This window comes from Melopsittacus undulatus, chromosome 4 (genome assembly GCF_012275295.1).
Source record: "Melopsittacus undulatus isolate bMelUnd1 chromosome 4, bMelUnd1.mat.Z, whole genome shotgun sequence".
Classification (NCBI taxonomy): Eukaryota; Metazoa; Chordata; class Aves; order Psittaciformes; family Psittaculidae; genus Melopsittacus; species Melopsittacus undulatus.
This window is the reverse complement of record NC_047530.1, coordinates 98402327-98429228: the sequence shown is the minus strand read 5'-3', so window position 1 is coordinate 98429228 and position 26902 is coordinate 98402327. Positions and strand designations below refer to the sequence as shown.

The following is a 26902-nucleotide window of genomic DNA, read 5'->3' as shown; positions in this document are numbered from 1 at the left end:
GCAGTGTCTTCAGGCCCCGCCCTCATCGCGCCTGCCGTCGGCACGTTCCGTACGTACGGCGGGAAACGCTTACGCCGTGCGTAGCGGCGGCGTGTGTGTGACGCAGTTGCCCATGGTAACCCCGGAGCCGCGCAGAGGATGGTGAGTGCGGCGGGGCCGGGGCACCGGGGCGGCCTGGGCCCGGCGGCACGCACCGGAGGGGTCCTGAGCCCGAGAGCGCCCACCGCTGGGGAGCGTGGGGTAACGGGAGCAGAGGACACCCACCCGGGGGGCTGGCAGGCCGGGGATCACTGGGACCGGCGGTGTCACCATGGGGTTTTGGCTACCGGGAGCTGGTGGGGAGTATCCCGTTAGGAAAGGGGGCCTGGGGCAGGGGGACTAGGGGCAGGCAGCCAGAGGGATGCTGCTGGAGCCTCCAGCCACGGGAGATGCAGGCTGGCGTGGGGTCCTGGCCGGAGCCTGAGGCTATGTGGGACCTGGAAAAGGGGCCTGGCAGGAGCTGGGAGGCTTCAGGATGCTACGGGGGGGGGTCTTTGTTGGGATGGAATTAGCTTGCCTTGACCTGATGCAGTCAAGGTCTGGAAGGCATGATGGAGGCCTGGGTGCTAAGGAGGGCTGGGAAGCAGGGTGGCCATGGCCCATTTGCCCTTACAAGGGAAGGAGCAATGAAGTAACCCAGTGAGGATGTTCAGGCATTGACTGTGGGGAGTCTGGGAGCATCTGTGACAGGGCATTGGACAATCCAGTGAGGGTGGATCCAATTGTGGGGGTTGGATCCTGGCTACAGGAGTTGAGGGAACTGTGAGACCTTGCTGAGGTAGAAGGTTGTTGGGTTGGGTGTTGATAAACAGCTTTAGAGTGGGAATTAGATCATGACAGAGAAAGCCTGGATGAAGGGGTTGGGTGTTCAGGGATGGACAGGACTGAAACTCAGTGCTCAGGGGCTGAAAGAAACCTGCCAGTTTGGTGGGGTATTGGTGGGGTAAACAGTCTGGTGAGTCACTGGGAAAACCCAGTCAATGCTGGCTGTTTAGGATAGTTTGCCAGGATGTGGTGTGGTGTGGGGGTTTCTGCCAGAGGTTGGGGAGATGAGGGACAGTCTGGGCTGAAAAGAAGAAATAGGAATGCACTATGCAAAGGGCTAGAAGTGGAGTTTTGATGCTGACGAGAGAAAGAGGGGACCCAAGAAGGAAGGAAGTGTTCAAGGGAAGAAGTAAACTGTTTTAGAGAGAGCAATGTGGACTTACAGAACCAGGTCTTTGGGTGCAGTGAAGGTTCTGGTTAGGGTGGAGGCCAGTGCTGGGAGATAGGTGATACGGTGATGATTTACTGTAGCCTAATCAAGGCTGGGGTTAGGTCAGATGATGGTCTGGGTTGTTGGAACAACCTGGATTTACATGTTGGAGTAGTTGGGATGGGACAAGTGGGATGCTGGCAAAGTCCAGTAAGGACTGGAAGAAGGGGTTGGGCCTGCTGGGTGGTAAGAGAGAGCTGCAGTAGGTGGGGAGAGCTGCTGCTGAGCATGCATCATGTGTAGAGAGCACAGGCAGAAAGAAACAGCAATGGGGAAAGAGCTTTCCCAAGGGCTAAGTTGTGTTTGGTCCAGGAGCCCTCTGGACACAAGCTGGATTCATGCAAATGGGCAGCACAGGAGGAGGAATAAGCAAGAGCAGCAAAGGCAGCTCATCTTCCCTGGGTTAATTCTGGCTGCATCCCCACCTGCTGGGCCTCAGAGAAAGAGATTGAGATAAGATCTGTGGGATCTGCTCTATTTTAGATCAGTTGATGATGGAGCATGTCACACCAGACACCAAAGCCATCACAGGATGGACATCTGCTGTAAAGATGAAGGCAGCTGCCTCCAGCAGTGTAGTGCTTTGTGGGACACATTTGGCCTGCAGCTGCTGCTGGCCAAATCTGCTCTTCTGCCTTGTGATGTCCCGATAAGCTGGTGGAGTCCAGGGTCTGGCTGCTGTTATCTGAGTGCTCTGTGTATGGAGAGGGTGGATTGGGTGTTTCCCAATGCCCATGTTATTTGATACACCATTTTACTGCCCCTTTGTCTATTTCCCATTTGTGGGAGTTGTTATTTGAATTACAGCCCCTCTGGCAGGGTGGGTGGCACTTTGGGGTGCCTCATGGCTGGATTGGGCTGGGCAGAGCATTGCCAAGTGCTCTGCTGTCTCTAGAGTCTCAACTTCCACTAACCAGAATAATCCTTAGTGTAGAAACACTGAAAAAGCAGCAAATATATCCAAAGCAGCTATGGCAGCCTGGGGGTGTGGGTCAGCAGTCAGAAATGATCCAGGCAGCTTGATGTGACAATTTACTGCTTGTCATATGAGTTGTGGTAGCTGCCCGTGAGCGTGTTTCTGGTGTGTCACAATTGCATTGGAAAGTGCTTAAACACCCTTCAATAACTGCTTGCTCCAACACCAGTGATAAGAGGGTTAATGATGAGGTTTAAATGATTTCAGTGTTCATCCAAGTGAGTGAGTGCAGAGGGGAAGTGTCTCCTTCTGCAGAGCAGACCAGCATTTCTCGCAGCTGTGGGGCAGAGGTGGTGGAAGGTCATAGGTGGAGCATGGAGAGGAAGATGAGCCATAAAGCTGCATAGCATGAGGGATGTGCAGCACTGAAGTCTTTGGCGCTGTTAAGCAGCATCTGTGGTGGGTGCACATCAAGGGCAAGGGGAGGCTGCTACATGAAAGGATACGCTGCTTTCCAAAGCCTTGGGAATGCTGTGTGAAGCAGAGCTTGTGGCTTCCTCATCACTGTAATAGCAGTTTCTGGTATGTTATTGATCAGTGGTGGGGCCACAGGATGCCGGTGCTCTTCTAAGCTTGTTGATTGAAGCTGCCATCGTGATGTCAAAACCAGGGTCGTCAAAGCATGGCCTCATCTTACAGCTGAGGAAACTGAGTCATGGAGTGTCTAGCTGACATTAGGCACAGTATAGCTAAATGCATAGTCGGGCATCTTCCTTCTGGTCTTGAGCTCATGTTTCTAGCAAAACTAGCATCTATCTGTTGCCTACTGTAGGTGTACATAGTACCCATAATTTCTTTCTTTTCTCCCTTGTTACTTGGTGGTAAGGTTCTATTTAAAATGGCCTCATTAAAAAGAAAATGTTTTTGAGAGTTTGAATAGTGCCTTACTGCTTTAGTTTCCCTGTACAGTCCCATGTCATGTTTCTAGTTTAGTTTTCTGGTTGCTGAGACATTGATATGAGAAACTACCTGCAGACAGGGCAGTATATTCGGAGACTGTCAAGTTCTGAAACCAGATAAAGACTGCCAACATTGTCCAGTGCTGGGCATCAGTTCTTCTCTGTGCAAAATGCTTCCTTCAAACTTGCTAAAACCGGAGGAGTTTGATTCTAATTATGAAAGCAGGATTCATGCTGGCCGTGGTTAATATACCCAACCAGCAAGTGCTGTGCGACCTCTTTGACAGAAAACTGTGTTAGTAGGCTTGAGCTGGAAAAACTCTGTAGGTGATTCGGCTCCATTAAATCTTGGATTTCAATGCAGGAGAGAAAGTCTGCATTGAATGACACCATATGGTGGAGACATGCAGCAAGCAAATGATTTTTTGGGAGTTTTGCCAGAGTAAGAAGTATTGAATAAACTGTGCTCAATAGATTAATTTCCTTTGGTTGTATTTTCAAAAAGACTGGGTGATTTTATGACCATTAGTGACATTTGCAGTTCTGCAGCCGAAGATAAAGGTAATCAAACGTCATTCTTCAGGACACCAGCTAATCAGTGCAGTTGTTATAAAAGGACTCCCCTCCTCCAGCTCTGTGTGTGCAGGATTTCACCATGGATGACAAATGTAGCCTCAAATATCCACTGCTGAAGGCAGGATATTTGGCTTAACTGAGCCCCTCATCATTCTCCGTGTCGGCATCTCCTGCGTGACTTTCTGAAACCGTCAAGTGCACCTTCTGTCTTTAACTCACTCTTTAAAAATGGTGAACTGCCACCATATTGTTTAATTAAAAGGAAACTGTGGTCCAAAGCTACTCTAGGTTCTGTGCAGGCAGAAGAACATGGAGCTGTTCTCCATGCCGTGGAAATACGCTTTGCCTGAGGTGAGAGATAACCAAGTGATATGAGTAAGGAGAGTCCAAGACAGGTTCAAACTTGGCATGTTTGTTGCCTAAACCTCATGAAGGACTGTAGGTGTGGCAGAGAAGGAATTAGCAAGAAAATCACAGGGTGGTTTTATGGGTATTTTGTCAAGTTTCTCCCACAGTTGCAGGAAAGGCACAAAGGTTTAAGGACAGAGCTCAGCAGTGCTAGGGTTGGCATCACAAACCATGGGGACACAGGAGCCATCACCTCCATGGCAAATGTGCTTAGCTGGGGAGGGCCTTGAGTGTAAAGACAAGTGACTTGTGGTTGCAGCAGAGGGGAAGAGGAGTCCATGCAGGGGTGTACAGAATGCAGATGTGGTCACAGCAGCAGGATGAGGTGCTGAGTTTTGTGGCTGTATTGCCTCCTGGTGTCAACCTCCTGGTTGATTTGATTCTAGCTGAATATCCATGTCTAGTAGATAAGCAATTGCTGGTGACTGAGATTGGTTTTATTTTAAATGAATTATCTGAGCTTTGTGGCTAATAAAGTTAAGCAGAATACATTTACTCCTCTTTCCTAATCAGAATCAACTGTGCTCTGCAGCAGCTTGTGGGCCACGCTTTATCCATGCCCTGCATATCCAGCCCTGAGTACAAGGGGAAATTGTGCTTTCCATTACGGCTTTATATTGCCAATCTGATACAATATTTAAACAGATTATCTCAATGCTCTATTTGTCCCAAACCAATTTTTGCTTTGGCTTATAAAGTGAATCTTCCTTTCAGCGGCTTCTGTGGTACAGGATGTAGTTACATGCATCAACTAGTTCAAAAGACCCATATACAGCATGGATTTAAAGCTGAATAAACCCACAAAACCCTTAGCTAGGACTATAAATGTCACTGTATTTTTATGTATGTCTGTATTTTATTTTTTTAAGAGAATAGGATTACTGCATGGTGCTATAACTGAAAGTCCTTTGATAATTCAAGGGTTATTTTAAACCTAGCAATGATATACTTTCATAAAACCACACATCCCTGTTTTTTGAAGGATGCTAATAAGATGGTTAGCTTTGCTTTCATGCTCAATGTGTTTATGAGCGCTTTTACCCATTTAGTTGCATCTCTGAATTTAATGCCCCACTCTGATTTCATAGTAATTGCCAGGACATTCTTCTCGCATGTTCCCATTCACTGTCTGGAAAACGCAGTCTCCTCATTGCTGACCCCATCAGTCTGTCTCCTCATGGTGCTTGTAAAGGAAACCCTCTCCACCAAGGACAAAGATGTTTTTAAACAAGCCAGTCTAATATAAAACATAGTTTGCTTAACCCAGAGGTGACCAAGAAGTGGTTGCTGGCTGACTGTGCCCAGCCTTGAGTTGCTCTGTCTGCCTGCCCCTCTCCAGAGGCTGCCCGTGCTGCCACGCTATGCTGTTCATTATCCAAACAGCATCTGCAGTTCCCTCCTCTGTTACAGATGCCGCAGTCTGCTCAGTTTTGTGCAAATGACACACTGCCCTTATACTCTTATGAGCTGTCTCTGCAGCTCTCAGCCAGCCAACATCTCCTCTGTTCTGCATGAGACTTGTCCTGCTCCTCACACTGGAGCCCTCAGTGAGTGATTACTGCTGGCCTGGCTGCTGTGCAGGTGTTCTGGGCATCCTACCTCCTCACTGCAGGTTAAATCCCAGTACTGAGGCATGCTGTTTGCTGCCCCACTCCAAAGGCCTGCTCCTCTCCTGTTGCTTCCGAGCATCTTCTCTAGACCAAATTTTTCCATTTCTTGGTTTTCTACCTGACATATTCCATCGTGAGAAAGGGTTACTACCTGACTCTCATCAGCCCGTTAGTTTCAGGATTGTGTTTGTGAGCAGAGAAGTGCTCGTCAATCAGTGTGTGTGCAATAAGGGCTGCTTGTCCCACTTAGTGGTGGCATACAGCAGGGAGCTTGTCTGAGTTATTTTTTCCAGTCTACTAAGCTGTCAGGAAATGCTTTCTGTCTTCCTAGCCAGTGTGCTCATAAGAGCAATTAAAAATCATGTTAGAAGCCCATCTGTGCATGGCTTTCCTTCATCTTAAATCTTCACCAAGTGCAGGGAGAATGCTGGGTGCAAGCTTTAAATAATATTTACAAAATAGTAACAGTCATAGTAATCAATACTATTATTTGGCTCTTGATTTAAGTTATATATGCAGGCCATGTAACCTATGCTGGCAGCTACTGAAATAAAGTCCACTTCTCTATGTTGGCTTGCTTGTCTTCCAGCCTTTTAAATCAGCTTACTTTATACCTTAGAGAATACTTTTATTTCTATATATATCCTTGCTTCTATTGGCTATCCCAGATAATCCTGTGATCAGCCATGCAGCAGTGTCACTTGAGTAGAATATGGAACGATGCTGATCATTTTCTCATAGGCTGTCATACTGGCCCAGAAATAGCATCCATCTACAATGGGAGAAGCTCTATTAACATTTACAACTGTTCCTCTTCCCCAAGACCCCTGAGAATTGCTCCGTGGAAGATAAGCAATACTTTGTAATACATTTCTTTGCGCTCGGTATTTTGGAGTTGAATTCTGAAACATAAAGGCTCTTAATCCTGATCGGCTCTGGGATACACTGCTCTGCACTTAGCAAGTGGTGCTGTGAATAGGATTAGCATTTCAACAGCTTCCTTTTTTAACTGTGAGCAATAAACTGAAATAATAGGGCCTGATTCAGAGCTCTCTGAAGTGGCCAGTGGTTCTTTGGCTGGTGTGCGTTGGCTTTGGGTCAGGCCCATGAGAAGTGGGGTCATCCCTACTGAGCTGAAATCCATGGATTTACAAGCCAACAAACACAACTATAAATGTGACTGCAGGTGAAAAGAAAATGTGTTGCTAGTCATGCAGTGAAAACTTGTGTGTTTTAATGATGTCAAGGGCAGTCAGGACATGCAAGTAAACAACTAAGCATGAGAAGTATTTCTGTTGCTGTTCCTTTCCCCTCGGACGTGTGGAAGTACAGACCATCATCAGGGTAGAACATGGGCTGGGCACTGTGCAGGGGAGATGAGCTGCTGGGCTGGGAGGGCTTTCCTCTGGCTGTGCTGAGCACAGCCCTCCAAATCCTTTAGCTATGGTCCATGGAGAGAGCCAGCTGTGAGCATCTGGCCCTCAGGCGTGTGATGTTGCAGGCCTGTATGCTTTGGCTACAAGCAGTTTGGGGATGGTACTGTGAGGCATGGCACCCTCTACCAAGCAGAGCCCATTTCCGATGAACAGCTCTTGAGTGGAGCCTCGATTCCCAAGTTTTTGCCAGCCTGTTTATGCAATAGGTGATCCCTTGAGCCTGCTTACTGGGCTGTGAGACTGCAGTGTTGCTGTTCCTTGCACCAGCTCTGAATTTCTGAACCTCAGCTTTCCACAGTGCTTTTTAAAAGCACAGCAACGATGGCAATCCTGTTCTTTCTACAGATATCCTTCAGACCCATTTTTACTAAGTTCTGTCTCTTCTCCCTGTTTTATTACACATCATGAATGTATTTTGAGCTGTATCTGGAAATTAAATGGAAAACCAATAAATTACTTTTAAATCAGAAATGCTCAGAGGAGTGGATCAAGTCTCACGTGCTTTTGAATCTCAGTGCACTGTTGAAAGTTTTGGCATTGTGACTGATAGTGCTGTGTCCTTTCCAAACACTCCCAGCTCAGAGCGGTGTGATGAGCAGTAGTGGGAAGCAGCAGTTCCCAAAGGGCTGAGATGGGGCTCTCCAGGAGCTGGGAGAAGGGCATTGCCTCAGCCATGCTGCAGCCCTGACGGTTGTGCCGTGTCCTGCAGCTCTTCATCTTGAGGACAAGTTTCTGGTTACCGTGATCTGGAGAGGATTGGGACCAACCTTCATGGCTCAAACAGTCCTTGGCCCCAGCAGGAATATTTAGAGGGTGTAGTTCCTCATAGCAACAAAGCACTTTGTGGCTTTAACTGATTCACCCTTGCAAGTCGACAAGAAGCTTTGTCTCCATTTTGCAAACAGGAGAACAAAAAACCTTGAGAGATGATGGACCCCTGTGGGCTGAGGTTTATGTTGACACTTGAGCTTTGTTCCTGCCTCTGGATTTCAATGGGCTTCAACATGGGAATTGTCTGGGAGAGACCAAGCAGGAGTCCCGATGACTCCAGAAGGGGCTGTAGGTGTATCCCTCTCCTGGATTTGCTCAAGGAAATTAGTTGCAAGAGCATCTGTGTCCCCAGGTTGGGTCTCATTGTGGTGTGCGCTGCTCAGGCTCTGAGGAGCAGTGCAGCAACACATCCAAGGACACATGGGCAGGCCTGGATTCACAGCCTGCTCCCATGCCCTTGGCTATAACTGCCCCTCTCCTCTGCAGCTGGGCAGCCAGAGGCAGCCGGAAGTGGGGTGATTTTGCAGCTCTCGGTTATGTGCCAGGATCCAAAGTATTTTTCCAGCCATTTTAGAGAGGTGCAGGTCTCTGAGGGGTGGCACTGACAAAAGCTTGGGTGTGCTGCTGGGATGTGTGTGGTTGTAAATGAGCTGACCTGCATATTCTGTTTCCTAATCCTGAGTGATACTGTCAGCTCAGAGAGCTGAGCCTGGCTAATGACTGAAATCCACTGTGCTTTTCTTAGTGAGCATGTGTGGTGATCTGAGATAGTTGTTAAGTGCTACATCCTGAGAACCAGGACTGCATGTGCCCCATGGGTCCGGCATGTTTTAGACAGATAAACGGAGTTTGAGCAGATCAGGGAGTTACTATGAAAAGAACTGATGTCAGGTACACAGTAACCTGCAGTTAAATAGGAGGGAGATTAAATTAATGGGGTTTTCCCTCTGATAAAAGATAATTAAGAGCTTGCGAGTATTTGGTTTGCAGATTCTACACATGATATGTGAAGGCCACTGGCTTCCTGGCACAGGGAATGCCAAAAAGCTGTGTGACAAGAGCAGTGCAGCCAGTGGTGCACCCCACTGAGTGACATTTGTGCTGTCTGAGACCTTGTCAATACACTCTGAGATGAAGGAAAATAAGAGGTGAGAGGGAAGAGGAGAAGAGGAAATGGGAATCGGGACTGCAGGAAGGGGTTCAGTGTGTCTTGGGATCCATTGCCATAGAGAGCCCATTTCAATGGAGGAGGGCATGGCATGGAATGGTGGGGGGCAAATAACAGCTACAGTCTCTCTTGTGGATTTAGGGTTTACTGTCAATCCTGCGTAAACTGAAAAGCGCCCCAGACCAGGAGGTGAGAATCCTCCTTTTGGGACTGGATAATGCAGGCAAGACAACACTCCTGAAACAGCTGGCATCTGAGGACATCAGCCACATCACACCAACACAGGTGAGGAAGGCCTTTTCCTGCCCAAAGTAGTTCTTGTGGTCCCACCTGCCTTATTATACAAAACACTAATGATTCAGCAGTGTTTCAGTAAATGGGGGAGTAACCGGAGCCTGGGGGAACCATTAAGTTTGTGTGTTTTCTGCATAAGAGGAGGCTTCCTGAAGGAGCCAGAGAGTGTCATGTCACACCAGATCTGCCAGGTAGTGTAAAAGCGGATGAATGCTGTGCAGTTCTGCAGAAGGCTTTTGGGTCATGCTAGGGTTGCATGGATGAGACTTTGTTCCTCTTGTCCTTGCCAAACAAGGGACATGTACAGGTGATGCTGCAGCACTGGATAAGCCCTTGTCTCCTTGCATCTTTCACCCAGCCAGCTCTGAGGGTTCTGCATATTCCAGCACTCCCTCTCTGATGCCTGTGGTCTTCTTTCTGTGAGCCTTTCTGTGAAGGGTTGGAGAGAAGGATGTCTCCCATGAGAAGCACTGCAGCATCACTCCTATGTTGACCAGAGGAGGTTGCTAGAGAGCTATGGGAGATGCTTCCCCCCACCTTGTAGCTGCCTCCCAAAGCTCCCAGCCCTGATACCCCAGTTCCAAGCCCCAGTCCCCTGGGTGGTGTGGCAGTACGTTGCCAGCCCACGCCACATCCTGTTTTTCTATTTGAATGCACTTTCAGTTGGTGTTCTAATTGATGAAATGGACCCTTCAGACATGCAGCTGTTGCTCTTTTAAGCCCAGCATTAGCTGTGTCATGTTGAATTGCGCAGAGACCTCTGGCTTCATGTTAGCTGGGACTCTACTCAGCTTTCACAAGCTTAGTCCTGCTTCTCACAGCGCCCTTGTTTTCTCCTTATCTACAGCTCTCCCACCTCTTCCTGCACCCACCCTGCTGAGCCCTGCCAGGGCACTAAGTAAGTGCATCGTATATCTCCATAGCCATGACAGCATCAACCCTTGACCCAAGAACACTGGCAAACTGATGGTTTGGCGCCTGTGTTCACTTTCACCAGTGCCTCTCCCACAGCCGATCCATCTTTATGGCTGCCCAGCCCATCTCACTGCACATTGCAGGCATGGGATATATAAGGTGTTAATGTCTGCCTATGAACATGCTCCAGCCATTCAGCTTTATGCTCTATGTGGCTTTGTTTCTGCTCTTTCCAGGGCTTTAACATCAAAAGTGTACAGTCTCAAGGCTTCAAGCTAAATGTATGGGACATAGGCGGACAGAGGAAGATCAGGCCGTACTGGAGGAACTATTTTGAAAACACTGATGTCCTTGTGAGTATTGGCTGCAATTGAATCCTGTGTTCATGCAATGGCTTTCCAAGGTCTCAGCCAGAAATCAGGAACAAGTAATGTAATGTCCAAGTCCTCAGCAACACCATTGCCATTGTAACAGGAGTTACTCTGAGTGAAATGGCAAGATTGGGTGGGTGCAGTAAGAAAAATACAGTGATGTTTGGAGAAATCATTCAGTTGCATGTTTTTACTTTCACAGGATGGTGCTGGTTATAGCCAGTTCCTTTCCTCTCATCTCCGTTTCCTTCAGATGAAAGAACATTAATAACTTTTAGTGTACCCATCTATAGGTCCTTTCACTGGAGACTCTGAAGGTCTGTCATGGGCATTAGTGACTTAAGCCTCATGTGTAGAGGTAGGTCAGTATGGTGCCTTTGTTTTCTAGCTGGGGAAACTGAGGCTGAACAGAATTAAATGCTATGGCTGGCGTCATATGGGAAAGCTTCTGACTGAGTGACACAGAGAGACCCCTTGTCTTTTCTTTTGCTCCTTTAATCATAAGACTGTCCTTTAATGTTTTTGACAACTTCGCTGTAATTACCTCAGAATTAGCTACAGATTACTACAATTGTATTTACAGTGCAGGACCTTTGTGTTTCCATGCCATAGCATGTTACCCTTGGACCCTCCAAGTGCTGCCCTGACTAGTTTCAAGTATCACCTCTAACATGCAGCCTTGTGCCAGGGTGAAGGCAGGGTGGGGGCTTCAGGCCTCTCCCCACCCCAAGCAATGTTGCCTGTGGGAACAGAGAAAAGGCAAAGACTGCAGGGCTCCCATGGGAAAGCGGGAAGCTCTCTCAGAAAGACGCCCTTCCTCCCTCCTGTCACATACATACTAATATATTGTGAGCTTCTATGCGCTTCCATGATAGGATCAGTGTAGCTAGGAATAGGACTCTACTCCAAGGCTCATGTCAGGATCCTGAAGGGCCTGGCTGCACCTGCAGGTTTAGAAAACCATGTCCACATGAAGCTGTTATTTAAGTGGGACTGATAAACCCTCAGTAATCTCTTTTGCAGATTCCCCCTTTTCAGCCTGAATTTGGAATCTGATGTTTGAGGGCAGCCACCAGAGCAAAACCCTGTTGGTTGCTTTTGCAAAGAGTAATGAAAAGATCAGGATTTGAGAAACTAGCAGGACACGCTTTGCATGTCCCTCTGAGGCCATCAAGAAGGGGACATGGCATGGCTGTGAGGTGATAGTGCCCATTGAGTCCAAGCTCTGTAGCTGTGTGTGTGGTGGGGAGGCAGTAGGTGTGCAGATCAAAGTCAACACTGCAAAGCAGTAGCTAGGGTTCTTTGCCTGCTATGGCAGGTGCTGAGGCTGCAGAGACAGTACAACCACAAAACAGTATCTGAAAGACTGCTGGCAAAGACAGTGAGCTACACTGGCCTGTGGGCTTCCACCTTTCCCAGTGTGTGCTACATGGGTGGTGCAGAAGTAAAGGTGAATTTGAAGGCTGAAAGAGATGAAAGCAATTGTTTTCCCTGTCCTCCTTCTACCCCAGTTAAAACAATATAGAGAAAACCCTTATTTTCATATGAGTAAGAAAAGGGATAGGTAGAAGCAGTCACTTTGGGACAAGCAGCAGTGTGAATTCAGAGGGAATAACTGGTGCACAGAGGGACCTAAGCTCCCCTCTTTGCATTCTGTGCTGACACCCAGCCCCAGACTGGGAGCTGCCAGCATTATTAGTGCAGTGCTTTGCTATGTTCATACACACCAAAACTGGGATCAGGTATGTGCTGGTGACTCTCTCTGTTTTCTGCTAGCCCTCACCCCTGTTCTAGCCAATAATTTTATCCTCAGATAAACCTGGTACAGGTTGTGCATCTGTAAATTAAGCCAATTTATCCCTCATGTTATTTCTTCATCTGGTCCCACCACTTGTAATTTCTGCCCAACCCACTTACTCCAGGTTTTGTTTTGGCATGTCGCTCTAAGGAGGCACCTAATTTACAGGAATTTCTCAAGCTCCATTTCTCCAACAAGCTGTACTTGGTGGCTGTTCAAAGCGACCAACTGTGCTACTGAGCACCACAGCCAGAAACAGGATCTTGTGTGGCCCTGGCCATAGAAGGAAGGTGGAGATGAGACACACTACAGTTCCCAGGACCCCCTGCTTCTGTCTTCTCCTAAACTATATTGCACAAAGCAGAAAGCACCCTCTAAGGAGTATGAAAAAGCAGGAAGTGATTGCAAATTCAAATCCATGCAGGTGCCTTTGAATGAGAGCTTGGTCTTGCATCACACACCTGTGATATTTGGAAGCTTAACCCAGGCAAATAAGGTGTGGATATCTGGCTGATTGCATATTCAGACAGGCACCTGCAGCTATTTGGCACAGTGCTTTCTGGTTTGGAAGTAGGCACTCTGCACATACTTTACCTTCTCTGTGCTTTTGTGGCTTTTGCCCGGAGCACTGTTGTCTCTGCTTCTCATCTTGCAAAATAGCTCCCTAACAAGGAATGAGAGTAGTGCAGGGGAAAGCCTGGCTGGTTGGGCTCAGACCTCTGCCTTGCCAGTTACAGAAGCACCGTAATAGAGGAGGTTCCGACTTTCAGTTGAGAAAGCACTTAACCATTTCATTCATGTGTTGCTAAGCTTCCCCTGAGATGTCCCAAAGGAGGACAGATGACAGTCCAGTTTCACCCCGGAGCACAGCTGCACTGCAGCTTCTTCCTTTCTTTGTGTGTTTCATACCCCCAAATAGGATGCATGGGGTGGATGCTCAGGAAGGGCAGAGAGGACAGGCATAGCTGACACCGTATTGGTGCCCGTGCTTGGGATCCTGTTGTGGGGAGAGGCTGTGTGTCACGGTGTGCCTTTCCCATCACGTGGCTCGATCAGCGTGCACGGCTGACGCACCCCCACCATGCAGCTGCGTCCAGTCCTGCCACATGTACCCCAGCCTGTGTCAGTGTGCATCAGCCTGGCCTGGGGGGGACCACAAGACCTCGAGGCATAACAGAGAGGTCTGAGAGGTGCTAGGTTACCTCCTCCACCCTGGCACAGATTCTCCTGCTGCATGTTTGGTCCCATTGCCAACAAATGTAACAGTGCTCATTAAGGGAGTGCCTACAGTTTAATAGATACTGGTGCTAGAGATCTTCCCTCCCTCTACTATTTGGTCAAAATTATCCTGGAAGCATGGAGTCTTATGCTGAGACTGCCTGCAAGGATGCCATTTATCTTGATGGTGGGGTGCTGTGCTCATCTATTCCCTGAAAACCAGGCTGACATTTGCTCCCTGTAAGCCACCAAAGAGCATGCAGATGACACACTAGCAGCTTCAATCACTGCTGATGGGAAATGGCAGGGACTGGCAGCAAAATGCTCAGTGTTTGTCACCAGTCCTGTCCCTGTCTGCTGTCCCAGCGCCCTTCTCCTTCAAAAACCTTCCCCTACCACGTAATGAAAAAAGGATAGCAGGCTATTCTTGCCCAAGTGTTATACTGGGGTTCCCTGTTTCTTTAGATGTAGCTTTATACTTGTATGATCTCAACTGCAACAGCATTGCTAGAGGTAAGGAGGGTGGCTGGACTTAATAAGCATGTATTTAGGGGGACCTTTGAAGAGCCTTTTAGCCTGTATAGACCTAGAGCTGCCTTCACTGAGGTCTTGCTTGCATTTACAGACAGAAATGGGTACATGCTGTGGTATTGGAGAGGCTGGAGAGCCCCTCCCAAGGCAGGGAGCCTGCGGGCTGGGAGATCCACCCTTCATCATACCAGGGAACAAGTGCCTGGTTGGGACCTCCTTGTGGACCATGAAATGTGGTGCCCAGCCCTGAGAAGGTGGCAGGATTGTATTGTCTGTCTTCATAAGCCAGCTGCTCCCTGTTTTCTCCATCATAGAATCATAGAATGGTTTGGGTTGGAAAGGACCTTAAGACCAGGGATGCCTCACGTTAGACCATCATCCTGGTGGACAAGCTGGTAGCTGGAGTCTCACAGACTCTATCCAGCCCTTCTCCCCAGCCACCTGCTCCAGAATGTTGCAGTAGGATCACTTGATGGAGAGGAACTGAGTGTCCTAAATATATTCACCTGCTCAGAGTGCCACTGTGTGCCTTGGTTGCTTATTGAGGTGATGGGTTCTGCTAGAGGGGAGCACGGCATAGTCACACCAGTGCAGTGGTTGTTCACTTTGCTAGACCATATCTGGCTCCCCGGGTTTTGTCCTCCTGTGCTCAGCTTCAGCTTGTAAGCTGGTCATTAGAAAAGATACCAGGCAGATACCTGTTCTCTTTGGATAATAAATGCTATGGAGATGGTGAGAGCATCCTCAGTACTGCCCCCAGCTCCCTTCTGATCCTACCCACGTGGCTGTCCATCCCTCCCCAGCTTTAAAAGAGGTGGTTCCTCTCTTTTCAGAATGTCTTGAAGTTTTGTCAAATTTTGCTGTAAATAATACTGGGGATCTTTGTGCCCAAGAGCATAATCATTAGGCTCAGCTCACTTAAGCATGTGATATTGTAGAAGAGTGTCTTCTGGGAAGAGTAACTTCTCTCTTTTCTTTTTCAGATCTATGTCATTGACAGCGCAGATAGGAAGAGGTTTGAAGAAACAGGTCAGGTAAGTTACTTATGCCCAGCTTCCTTTGAAGTAATTCAGTGCTTCTAAGTGCCCTTTGCTCACAAAAGTTAGGAAGATGGTTTTGTTGTTTATGAGGGAAATTTGCATTTCAAGAGACTTGCCTTTCAACATCAATGCAGATTATTTTGGTATATGTGAAACAAGGAAAATAGGTAGCCTAATTCCGTTTAAATAGAACGGTTTTCATTGAAGTTATACAATAATAGCAAATAGAGCCTAAGACTGAAAGTAAAAACTTCTCTAAGTCCTTTAAACCTTGCCAAACTAAGACCCTGAGGAATCCTATTTTCTTATTTACAAAGTTGGAATGGAAATCATATTGACTTGATTGTGTTTTGGATGTAATTGAAAAAAAAAACCCAACCCAAAATTAAGAACTTTCTAAGACTGGCCAGAAAATAAGATTTCCGTTTTGATCTTTTGCAACATTTTGTGTTTTAGGATAGAGCAAAAATAGGACTTTGGAACTTTCTTTTGTAAAATTCAGGAAGTGACATTGTCCCAAAATAGCTAGCAACAGATTTATCCCCCAGAAATGGGAGATTTAGATTAAAGCACTCTCTTCTGTCTGATTTGAAGGAGACACTTGATCTTTTGCCTCTCAAGTGTCATGGGCAGACCCTAACAGCAGAACTATTGGTTGTTCTAAGGGTGGGGGGAATCTTTCCCCTGCTGGAGCTATTTCATTTTATGTCAGCAATTAAATACTTACTGGGCAAAAGAGAGAGAGAGGAAGCAGAAGCTTAGAGCACTTGCCCAAGTCAGGTGAAGTCAGCCTGGACCCCTTGTATTTCCACAAACACTTTTGGTTTCAATAAATCAGCCGTGTTGCATGAAAGACGTATTTAGTTGAAAACGTCCCAGCCAACTCTGTAACTCCATTTTCTTATCCTGGTGTCAAACCAAACATTGGTTTTGGGGAGATGGAGTCAGATTTCTGTTGCAGTTCAGCATCTTCCTGACTGCGCTCATTTAATCCAGAATTTTCTAGCCAGTGGATGAAAGATGTTAGGACAGTATCTGTAAGCCTGAGACCTCTCCAGCTAATTAAGGAGCCCACAAAAATCTCATGTACTCATCTATCTGCAATGCCAGCAGTCCTTACAGGTTCAAGTTCTGCTGGGTTTGTCATATCTTTACACAGGGAAGTGACTTGAGACGGTGTGTTTGTTTCACATGAAGCCATTGCACAACCCTCGACATGAAGCGTTTCAGCCACTGTTGATCCACTGCAGATTCAGATTTGAGCTATTAAAAAAGTCTCTTTGAGTCACCCAGTTTTGAATGAACAAACCCATTTCTCAAGATGCCACCCAGTGTGTGCTGTGCATATGGAGCCAAAATCCAGCTAGTAAACCTAGCCTGTCTTCAGCTATCCAGTGCCTTCAAAAACACTTTCTTGTGGGAGGGAGATTTCCATTTCTGGGGATGAAAAAAGTCCTCTCCTGCTCAAATTGCAATGTATAAAACTTGGAACAAACCCCTGAAATTCACTGTTAGCAATATCAGGGCTGGTGTCAACGACTGCTCAGGTACAAATGCCAGTCAGGCAATAACTTAAGACAGATTCCTCATACTGCCAATTTACATGTTTTTTGCTGTTTCATCAATTTTGGTCTCCTGGGAGCAGGACTGGTAAAACACAGAGTTGTAGCCTTTAAGGCAACTGCTAATTTCAGACTAAGATGAAGATTTTTGTAACCTGTAATTGGAAGAAATAGCTTTTGAACCTTGGGCAGAGATGATTGTATACATTTTTGCTCTTATAATAAGATCTAGGTTTCACTGGAACATGCTCTTCTAGCATTTGCCCTAAATATATTTCTAATTAGAGACAACCACTGGTGGTTGAAGGTTTTCTTCCCTTCCCTCTCTCCGTCTTTCCCCCACCCCACTCCCTTGTAAATGATACAGGAGCTGGCTGAGCTTTTGGATGAAGAAAAGCTTAGTGGAGTCCCAGTGCTCATATTCGCTAACAAGCAGGATTTGCTGACGGCTGCCCCTGCTTCAGAGATTGCTGAGGGACTGAACCTACACACAATCCGGGACAGAGTCTGGCAGATCCAGTCTTGTTCAGCTCTTTCAGGAGAGGGAGTACAGGTGAGGCTCTGGAGAAGTCTTGCTGTGCCAGCAGGCCATCTGTAAGAGATGGTTGTCTGTTGATACACAGGGTGGGGCTGGACCGGCTGCCTCACAAAGGAGGGTCAGCACAGCCAAACCCTTGCAGTGTGGAGCACAGGGCACGTGTCTCATCGCCTGTGCAAAGGGAAGGGGAGCTGTGGGCCCACATCCCCAGGAAACTGGAGAGCAATTGCATCCCCACCCAGAACCCCTGGCTGGGCCGAATGAAGGCATTGATTTGTTTCAAAGAGATTGCTGTCAGGTTAATCATTTTCACAAAACAAATCGGGTTTTTTTTGACTGTTACAAGTGTGCACTTTAGAAACCTGATTTACCTTTGCTACTAACGTTGTTTGGCGTTTGGCTCAATCCAGATGCCAGAGAGAAAACGTTCAGTTTTTCTGATCCAGAGAAACACAAGAGTTGCACACATGGCAAGGACCACTTATAACGGCAGCATGTGGGGCAGCAAACCCCAGCCTGAGGGGGCTGAGCTGTATTCCTGTGCTGAACTGTAATAGCTGTGTCTTGGGCTCCTGTGCTGTAGCCAGTTCTGCAGTATAGTAGCTCTTTGTAATGTAAATGGGACCTAGGTTTGTTTATTTCACTCTTAGGCTTTCCTGAATTAATGAAATATTTGCAGTGCTCACAATCCGAGCAGTTGGGAATACTCCCTTCACTGGTATTTAAAGAAACATAATGATGAAGAGATTTATCTTCCTTGCAGTTTCAGTAAAACCTTACTTGCAGATGCCACAGAGCTGTTCAGGATAGTCAGATCTCAAGCTGATGATGAAGAGTTGCAGGAGCAGCCCACAATATTGAGTGGGCAGTAAGATGGCAGATGAAATTCAGTGTTGACAAGTGCAAAGTGATGCACGTGAGGAACAACAATCTTAACTATACACATGCGATGATGGACTCAAATGAGCTGCCGCTACTCAGAAGTAGATCATTGGGAATAGCAGCTTAGTGCTTATCTAAGGCCAGAGAGGAAAATCAGACACTAGACAATTATCAGAAGGCAAACAAGAAACATCCCAGAAAACATTTCCTTTGTAGCAGGGTAAAGGCATGGTGATCCCATACCTTGAACATGACATTCATTTCTGCATCTGCCTCATATAAAAAGACTTTAGTAGTAGAATCACAGAGTCCACCAAAAAAATTAGGTTGAAGAGTCTTCAGATCTTTAGACCAATCTTATGTTTAAAGTGGGGAGAACTGTGAATTGAGAAGAGATTGCTGAGGGCCTTGTCCAGTCAAGTTATTAGTATCTCCAGGCATGGAGATGCTACAGCTTCTCTGGGTAAGCTTTTCTAGCGCTTAACTACCCTCACCAGAAAAAATACTGTCCTTATATCTGCTCAGAATTAGGAGAGATCTGAGAATCCTCTGGTGAGAATGATCAGTAGCACAGAGTGATGTCTATACCTGGGGATAATAAATAAATTAGAACTTTCAGCTTTGAAGAGAGAGGACAGGGAATGGGAACATCTTCAGGATTTATAAAATAAGGTATAAAAATGTCAGACTATGTGCTGTTTGTCACATTGCTAGAGGAAGGGCGTTCCTAATGGAATAATCAGCAGCTTAAATAAAAATAAGTGCTTCTTTGCCAGTTGTGTAATTAAATTGTGGATCTCATTGGCACAGGATGTTGTGCAGACCAGAGGTATCAGTTGGTTCAGAAAAACACTGAGTGAATTTCAGAAGAGATCTGCAGGCAACCTCTGATCACTAAGATCTGGAGGCAGCTTTGGAATGAGAAACAGCTTGGACCATGGCCTGGGAGGATAGGACAGAGCAAGGGAGATCCTGTTCCTACATGCTCTTTCTTGTGGCATCCAGAGAGGAAGTGCTGGCCTGGATGGACCATTGATGTGACCCAGTACAGGAGTTCTGATTTAAAATTCTTGCCAGATGTTTAGACTTAAATATAGTAGATGGTGTCCTTCAAAATGCCTTTATTTAGTTAGCTAAGATGCAAACTCGGCTGTGTTGCAGCCAATCTTGTGAAAGGCTTCAACTCTCATGTTTATTTTGAAGAGGTGGTGGTAGAGGGAAAGGCATTCCACAATGGCAGTGTATATTCAAGTCCAAAGAAATGTGATCAGGAAAGTGGGGCTGTAGTTCATAGGGTCGCAGGCAGGCACAGGTCACCTTCTTCCCTTCTCCAGGCCCTCCTCTAGTTGATGGAAGTCCAGCTGAGCTCTCCAGCTGCAAAGGGGCAGTAAAGAGGCAGGTGAAATTCAGGGATGCATGTAGGATGTGGAAGAACTAAGAGACAGGAAGTTTTGTCAGCTTTTCTTCCTTCTGAAGCTGATCCAGTGGGCTCTCCGGAGTGGGCTGCACACTTCTTCATTGATGGCACCTTCTTACTGTGCCTTTTCCTTGAAGTACACTCCTTCCCTATACAGTCAGTAAACTATGCAGCCCAATACCGTCTACTGAAGAAATGAAATCTGCTTCTGCATTCACTTCCAGAAAAAAGAAGACAAGCTAAATACAAGTATTTATAGGCCTAAATATTTTGTTCATCATGCTTATCTAGACAAATTAATTTAGATGCAGGCCAGATAGCATTTTGCTTTGATGTCAGAAGTCTCATTGCCCTGAATACTGCAGCTTATTCCCTAAATGATTATTGCCAAAAGGTCAGGGAAGTCACAAACTCTTTACAGCTTATACAAGAACAGCCTCTACATTTATCTTCTGCCGTAACTCCAGCCCTGTCAAATCAGACAGCAAGTGTACCAAGGTAAAGGAGAGCTTGGCAATTCATAGAACAAAGTGGTTTGGGAGATGGCTTTTAAACTAAACCTGGATGAGCACAGGAAGAAATGGCATCTTCAGTCCTGGGACTCTGAGAAGAGGTCAACATGCTCAAAATTTAGGGGAATCAAAGAACTTGTGTAGACAGTGAGATTAAGAAAGACATTTTTGAAGATCATGGTACATAATATCTCCCTCTACCAGTGGCTGTGAACAGGAGCTCTCCATGTGCAGTTAAATCTCAGGTCACTGCTTTGAGGACTTCTTTGAGAAATGACAATGAGTGACAGCAAAATAAATGAAGATGTGGAAGCATCAGGTACTCAGACTGAAAGCCAAGGAGCAAGCACGCTTAACCGTCACTGCTGATGGAATATATTAGCTAGAGGAGAATTGGAGACATCGCTGACGGATTTTGCAAGGAAGAGTGGTGGCATATCTAGTACTGAGTGTATGCAGAAGAGTTCTTAGGGGAAGATTTTTGTGATCGCTTGAAGGAAGAGCAATGAGCAAAGATAAATAATGCCAATACATGAAGGAGAAATAGTTTGAAGGTCATTTAATTAGTTTAGCTGCTAGCACCATGGTGTATAGAATTGGGTAGTTAAGACTGGGAATTTCAAGGTTAATGAGATTAGATTATGGTTAATAGAATGATACAAATTTAGAGAATTTAACTATTATTCTAAATGGGTTGTTTAATAAAACTGTTAATTAAGGAGGGAATCCATATTGTCATCTTCTATTTTAAAATTAACCATTGGGGGCTCTGGAAAAGGTGCCCAGCAATGTCCTGGGCAGGCTCGGAAGGGGGGTGACTGGGTTAACTGGAACCCGTGTAGTGTCCTTGACTCCAGCTGGCAGCCTTTTACACAGCTGAAGACTTCATTACCTCCTGATTGTAACTGTGGGCAGCTCTTGCCTTGTTAGTCAGACTTCATGGCGCCATTGAAGGAAGAGTGGCATTCCTCATGCTTAGAGACTTTTTCAAGCAAAATGTCTGCTTGGGTCTGATTTTATCCTTCAGCCTTAGTTAGGAAAGCAGGAAAGCTTTTTCTTCTTGCCATAGCCATTTGGGCTTTTGCCTCTGGAGCACAGTCCTGCACTAACTTACACCGAGACCCTTGCACAGAGCACAGTAAGCGAGGAAGGCGATCATCAGTGACAGCAGAGAAACGTAAGGGAAGCGTTGCTGCACAACAGCTCTCTGGTGCCATGTAGGCTCTTGGGGTTGTGTTTTGTGACCAGATCTTCAGCTGTAGTCCTTGGCATGCAAGAGCTATGCACATTTCACTTTGGCCAGCCAGGGTGGTGTGAAAACAAGGCAGGACTCCTTTGTTTTGCAGTCTGCCCCCTTGCTGGAGTGTTATTTAGGGGCCAGGATGTGTATTAAACATGAGTCAAGACTTTGGACTGGTCTATGCTCTGCAGCTTGTTTCCTGTACGAAGCAAGACTCCGATCAAGGCAGCAGGAGCTCAGCCTGCCCCTAGAAGTCGTCCTCCAGAACGATGCTGCAGTGTATTGCATCCACAGTGCCCCAAGCATAACAGCCCCCCGGAGACCAGTAAAAGCCAGTGGAACTGAGAGTAGCCACTAAACTTCTCTAATTTATGCCAGAGTTGGTCTGGCCCAAAGGACTGTGGGAAGGGCTGAGCCACCTTCTCCTTCCTGGCTCTTTCAACCCAGTTGAGACTGAAGCCCAAGACCAAAGTTACACCCATGCTGCGATTCAGCGTTTTCATAAGTGCAAGATTCAGAATAGGAACCCCCTTCAATGCTTCTGAGACCCAGTCTTCTGAGCTAGGTTTCGTCTTAAAGATGTCTTATCCAGGGCAGGCTGGATCTTCCACATCTTCACAAGGTTCTGCAGCTACTTGTAAATGTGATTTAAAACCAATTTCAATGACTGCAGCTCTCCTGGGGCAGGCAGACTGAGTACTTGTTGAGGAAAAACAACTGTGTTTCCAGATTACAAAGCAAAGTCTTGTGTTTTATAAGCAGAATAAGGAGGGAGTCTACAGCACTGCATCAGGGATACAAGGTCTCAGAGGACAAAAGAAAAGCCTGCGCCCAGGCAAAAGACAACGGATAAGGTACTTGCAGGAGCCTGTGAAAGCCAGCCTATATGATAACTGGAGGTGCAAAGAAATGACAGATAATGAAGGCACAGTGCTAGCTGTGCAGTGGGAGAAGAGAGTGACAGTTAAAATAACGCATACCAAAAATGCTAGAGATGGAGAATTTTGCACTTGCCTGACCCAGTTTGTTACGGCAGACAGAGGATTACATGGAAAGATTAAGCATTGCTGTCCTTAAGGTCATGTTAAGGGTCACAAGTTTGTGGCCTTGCCTGATCCCTGGCTTGCAGGGGAGCAGAAACTGGGAGGCTTTTTATAGGGTGAAACGGACTCGTTCACTGTGTTTGAAGTCAGATTACTTCACTCCCATAACCACAAAGCTGATAATGCCAAGAATAAGCAAGCAGTGGACTAATATCAAGCAGGACTTTTTATTTCTCCTGGGGAGGGCTCTACCAGTCCTTTCCCAAAGCGTGCTAGAGTACAGCTCCCTTGGCACAAGAGCAGATGTGACTGCAGCAAGGCGGGCTTGTACTGAGCAGCATTTCTCTGCAAGGAGCATTATCCACTTCCCTGGAGTTCTCTCTTTTTACTTTGGTTAAGTTTACTAGCTGCTTGCTAAGGAGCTGAGAGAGGCAAAGCTGAAAGATCTGAAATCTTTCCCTGGCTAAGTTTTCCCAGGGTTGACTTGAGGCTGGAATACTAATATTGTATCCGTCTCCATCCTCAGAGTACCTGCCAACGTCTCTGTGTCTCAACAAAGCAGCACAAGGACATCTATCAAGATCTAAATGTTACTGTAGGGACTGTACTTTTTGCATAGAGCCATCTTTTAAGCATGCAGATGTAGGGACAGAGTGTGTAGAGGCAAAGGATGACAACAGTTGACTCCTTGTGGACTTCATTCTTTCAAGCACTATTTCCTCCTTCCCATGTGCCCTCCCCATAGCAGCTCTTTGTGTTTGTATCAGCATCCCTGGATTTCTCTATTTTACCAGCCTTCCATTCTGCTTCAAACCTTAGGCAGAAAGACTGCAAGCATACCTTTTAGTTTCTTTTGCTCTCTGTTGCGTTTGCCCTCTCCAGAGTATTTGGGGGTGCCGCAGAACACACAGTCCCAAAGGTGCACCGGAAGCTATGGATGTAGCAGTGATGTGGTCGTAGGTGAGGAAGGTGTCTCACACGTACCTCTCTGATACAACACACGTAGGGCTGAGCATATTCATTTTCCTGTTAGCACTGTCAGACAGGGAGATATTTACAATTAAATGTGATTTTTTGTGTCAGGTAACTTATGCCAGAAGAGAGATTTTTTAAATCATTTCTTGATATAAAAGTTTGGTGACCTACTTACGTATTTCAAGCCTGTTTGGAGTTCACCTTTCCTTTTGCATTTTGCTATGTCATTCTTTTGCCCTTATTAAATGCTTGATGCAGACAGGCTCCCAGCCATGGTAAATCCCATCATAAACTCTGCTTTATGACCCTCGCCACGCTGGTGCAGAAACGGTCTGTCTTTCCCCCTTCCCAAGCTCCCAAATGGCAGCAGGCAGAGTTTTAATCACTGTGAATTCAGGTTGTGGTCAGATTAGGTAGAAGATAGGATGCGTGTTTGTTGTTTTGCAGTGATGTATTGTTTCTGGGATTACTGTGCTGAATAGCAGAGGGTGTCAGCTGATATTTATTACTTTAAGCTGTCTCAGCTGTTCTGGTTCAGCAAATAAACCTACATTCAAAATGAATGAGGAGCTCTGCTTGCCTTGTATGCCATGATGTGTGCAAATGTGATTATTGCTTCCGAAGCAGGGGAAGCTGGAATCGTTGTGGGAGCATTTTTAGTTATTTATTTATTTTTACTCTTTGCAGGCAATCATGCATATTTCTAAAGCACACAATCAAGCCAAAGGCTTGACACCTCTCTTCCTAGCCCCATTGTTAAGCCCTGGCATTCCTCATGCTGGGAATCACTCGCTCCCTCTCTCTCTAAAGTGATAAGCTTTAAACCACACTATTGATTGCTTAAGGCATTACATGTTTTACACCTAGGTTATCAGTGTTATTGAAAGGGGAAGACACAAAGCTACTGGGCCTTAAAATGAATCTACCTCTCATCTTTTCCCATTTGCTGTGAGGATTTCAGACAATTTGTTTTACACTGAGCTCTGCTGTGGAGATAAATAAATGAAACTGGAGACATCAACCCTCCCCAAGGTTAGAGTTAGAAGTGTTATTGGCATAGCGCCTCATGTGCACCCCAGCACAGAAGCTGGGCCCTCTTTTTCTTTATTTAACACAGCAACAAGGGTTGATTTCAAAAGTCGCTGCTCCCCTTCAGATAAGAAGTGTCACATAGCGCAGCTATCAAGGTGAATTGGTATTTTCAAGTGAGAACTTCTCTGCTTCTGATTAAGCCCTAAGGACTCCCTCTCTTCTCTCTTAACTCTTTAGCTCCCTTCTGAGATGGCCACCACCTTGGTGGCTGAGGGGCAGCATGGAGGCACGGCACTGGGTCTCTGCTCACCCAAAGGTCCTGCTGTGCTGTGCCTCTGGCTCTTCGTCCTTGGAGAGGTTGAGGTTCTTGGTGGCTTTTTGGCAGTCTGGGGACAATGGTGCAGGAAGCCAGCAACACTTCTGCCACAGGGCTAGCCACGATGCTGGCCCAAAGGTCCTGATCTTTTTTCAAGGTCTCATTATAATTTTAATGATCTAAAAATGGCCACTGAACATAATACAGTGAAATCCCCCTGCCCTGGACTCTAAGGTAGTGTTTGCCCAATTTCAAAGCACAAAGCTGTGCTGCTCCCCTCTCATCCCCAAACCTCTACCTTTTGCCGTGTGCCTCCCTGTCAGCAGAGACACCACATAGGCATGGCAGAGGTAATGGGTATGATGGGGCACAAATACGAGGAGACTGTGCATCTTGCTCTCCGTTGTGTGTGTCTCCTAATAGATAACTGACAGGAGCAGATAAAGTGTTGCTTGGCCTTCAATAATGTGTCCCATTCTGGGATAGGAGCAATAAACTCGCAAATGAGGTACTTGCAGCAGAAGTGCTACTGTCCTGCTTGCTGTGGTCAGGAAAGCTGCCTGAAGAATATATCAGCCTCTTAAAACATGACCACATCATTTCTCACTGAACCCCCGTGGAGCCCCTGAGAGCCCATTTTCTGTGGGGGCCCCAAGGATCAGGGAGCAGGGTCCAGATCCAGTTATTGCAGTGACTTTTGTGGATCTGGATTTCAAGGCTTGCAGCTGAGCAGAGAATTAGAGCCGTATGTCTTAGCAGGGAGCTGACTGTATAGCAAGCAGCCCCCTAAAATCCACAGTCTCAAAGATAAGATGACTTACCCAAGGTTACACAAATCATCTGTAGCTGAACCTGGAGCTGAGCCTTCATCTGCCACTGACGCACCTCGACTGCAAAATGATTCTTCCTCGAAGGACCTACACATTGTGACATGATGAGATGATGATGCTTTTTATGGTCAGATGAAAGATTTAATAAGCTCTGTGTGACAACATCTGCTGAGCAAGGAAGCACTTATTTTTTTAACCCACAGTGGTTTTGGGTGCAGGGAGCAGGCAGGAGGTGGATGAGGAGGTAGAGCACGGTGCCTGCAGAATGGTGGCCAGGTGGGACTGGGGGATTCCTTTTCCCTTCCTTTGACTAATGTTACCTTTCTCTGTCTGAAGGACGGCATGAATTGGGTGTGCAAAAATGTCAGTGCTAAGAAGAAATAAAGCATTCAGAGCTGCATGGAAATGGAGGAGCGGTGGGAGCAGAATTCTAGCCTGAAAACACTAATTTGCTGCTTTCTGACCAAATGTTTTTCCATCTGTGCACAGCTACAGCTGTTAAAAGAAAAAGCGAGAAAAAAGGGAACAACACTGGTTAAAACCTACTGCTGGATTTGGAACTTGACCTGCTCTTTAGTATCGTTTTTTTACCCCAATAAAGGAATTCTATATTTCCTCCCTATGCATAAATAGTATTAAATGTCTATTTAGCAAGCAAGTTTGTTAGCAGAAGCAAGACTGTGCTTCAGTGTGGTGCAGAGGGAGTGGTGAGTTCCTGTAGTTGCTTAGATGCATAGGACCTGCCCTATACGTGCAGGTCTGCAGCTGTTGAGGACACACTCAGGTGTCAGTCACAGCTTCCCCTCAGTGATAGATAAAATGCGGTTGTGTTACCAATTGTGGGTAGTTTCTTAAAATAAAGCTGCTAAGGAGTCATTTGTGTAATGAGGGTAGAAGACTTCCGCACATTCCTATAGCCATAAAAGAGGAGTTTGATCATAACGAGGCACTGTTGCATTGCGACACCACTGAAGAAGGGAGGGAAGGGTTATATGTATATAATTGAAGCTCTTTACAGTTGGAATAATGCAGGATGAGCGTGCCTAGGGCTTTTCTCGCAGCTGAAGGAGAATTCAGCCTAGCATTTCACCTTGAGCCAGCAAAAACGTGGTTCCTCCGTTCAATAAGTTCCATGTGTGAGATTAGTCTTGATGTTGAACAATCCCTCTTGATTTTCCCTTGATGTTAAGGCAACTCTGCAGCAAAATGCAATTAAGTCCATGATTACTTTATAGAATGAGATATCAGGT

At 46.3% G+C, this 26902-nt stretch overlaps 1 protein-coding gene and 1 long non-coding RNA gene across 2 annotated transcripts; one reads left to right on the top strand and one right to left on the bottom strand.

The window, feature by feature from the left end:
• The first annotated feature begins 24 nt into the window (after positions 1–24).
• Positions 25–26287, top strand: ARL3 (ARF like GTPase 3). Its single transcript, XM_005154553.3, has 6 exons — positions 25–141; positions 9280–9423; positions 10584–10700; positions 15249–15299; positions 17235–17420; positions 25989–26287. Exons 1-6 carry the CDS (start codon positions 139–141, stop codon positions 26034–26036), a joined length of 549 nt encoding a protein of 182 aa, XP_005154610.1. The 5' UTR covers positions 25–138; the 3' UTR covers positions 26037–26287.
• Positions 19402–25726, bottom strand: LOC117436058 (uncharacterized). The gene is made up of 3 exons (XR_004549555.1): positions 25644–25726; positions 23340–23534; positions 19402–19661 (listed from the first exon to the last, which is right to left on the bottom strand). It is a non-coding gene; the product is annotated as an uncharacterized lncRNA (long non-coding RNA).
• Positions 26288–26902: the final 615 nt, after the last annotated feature.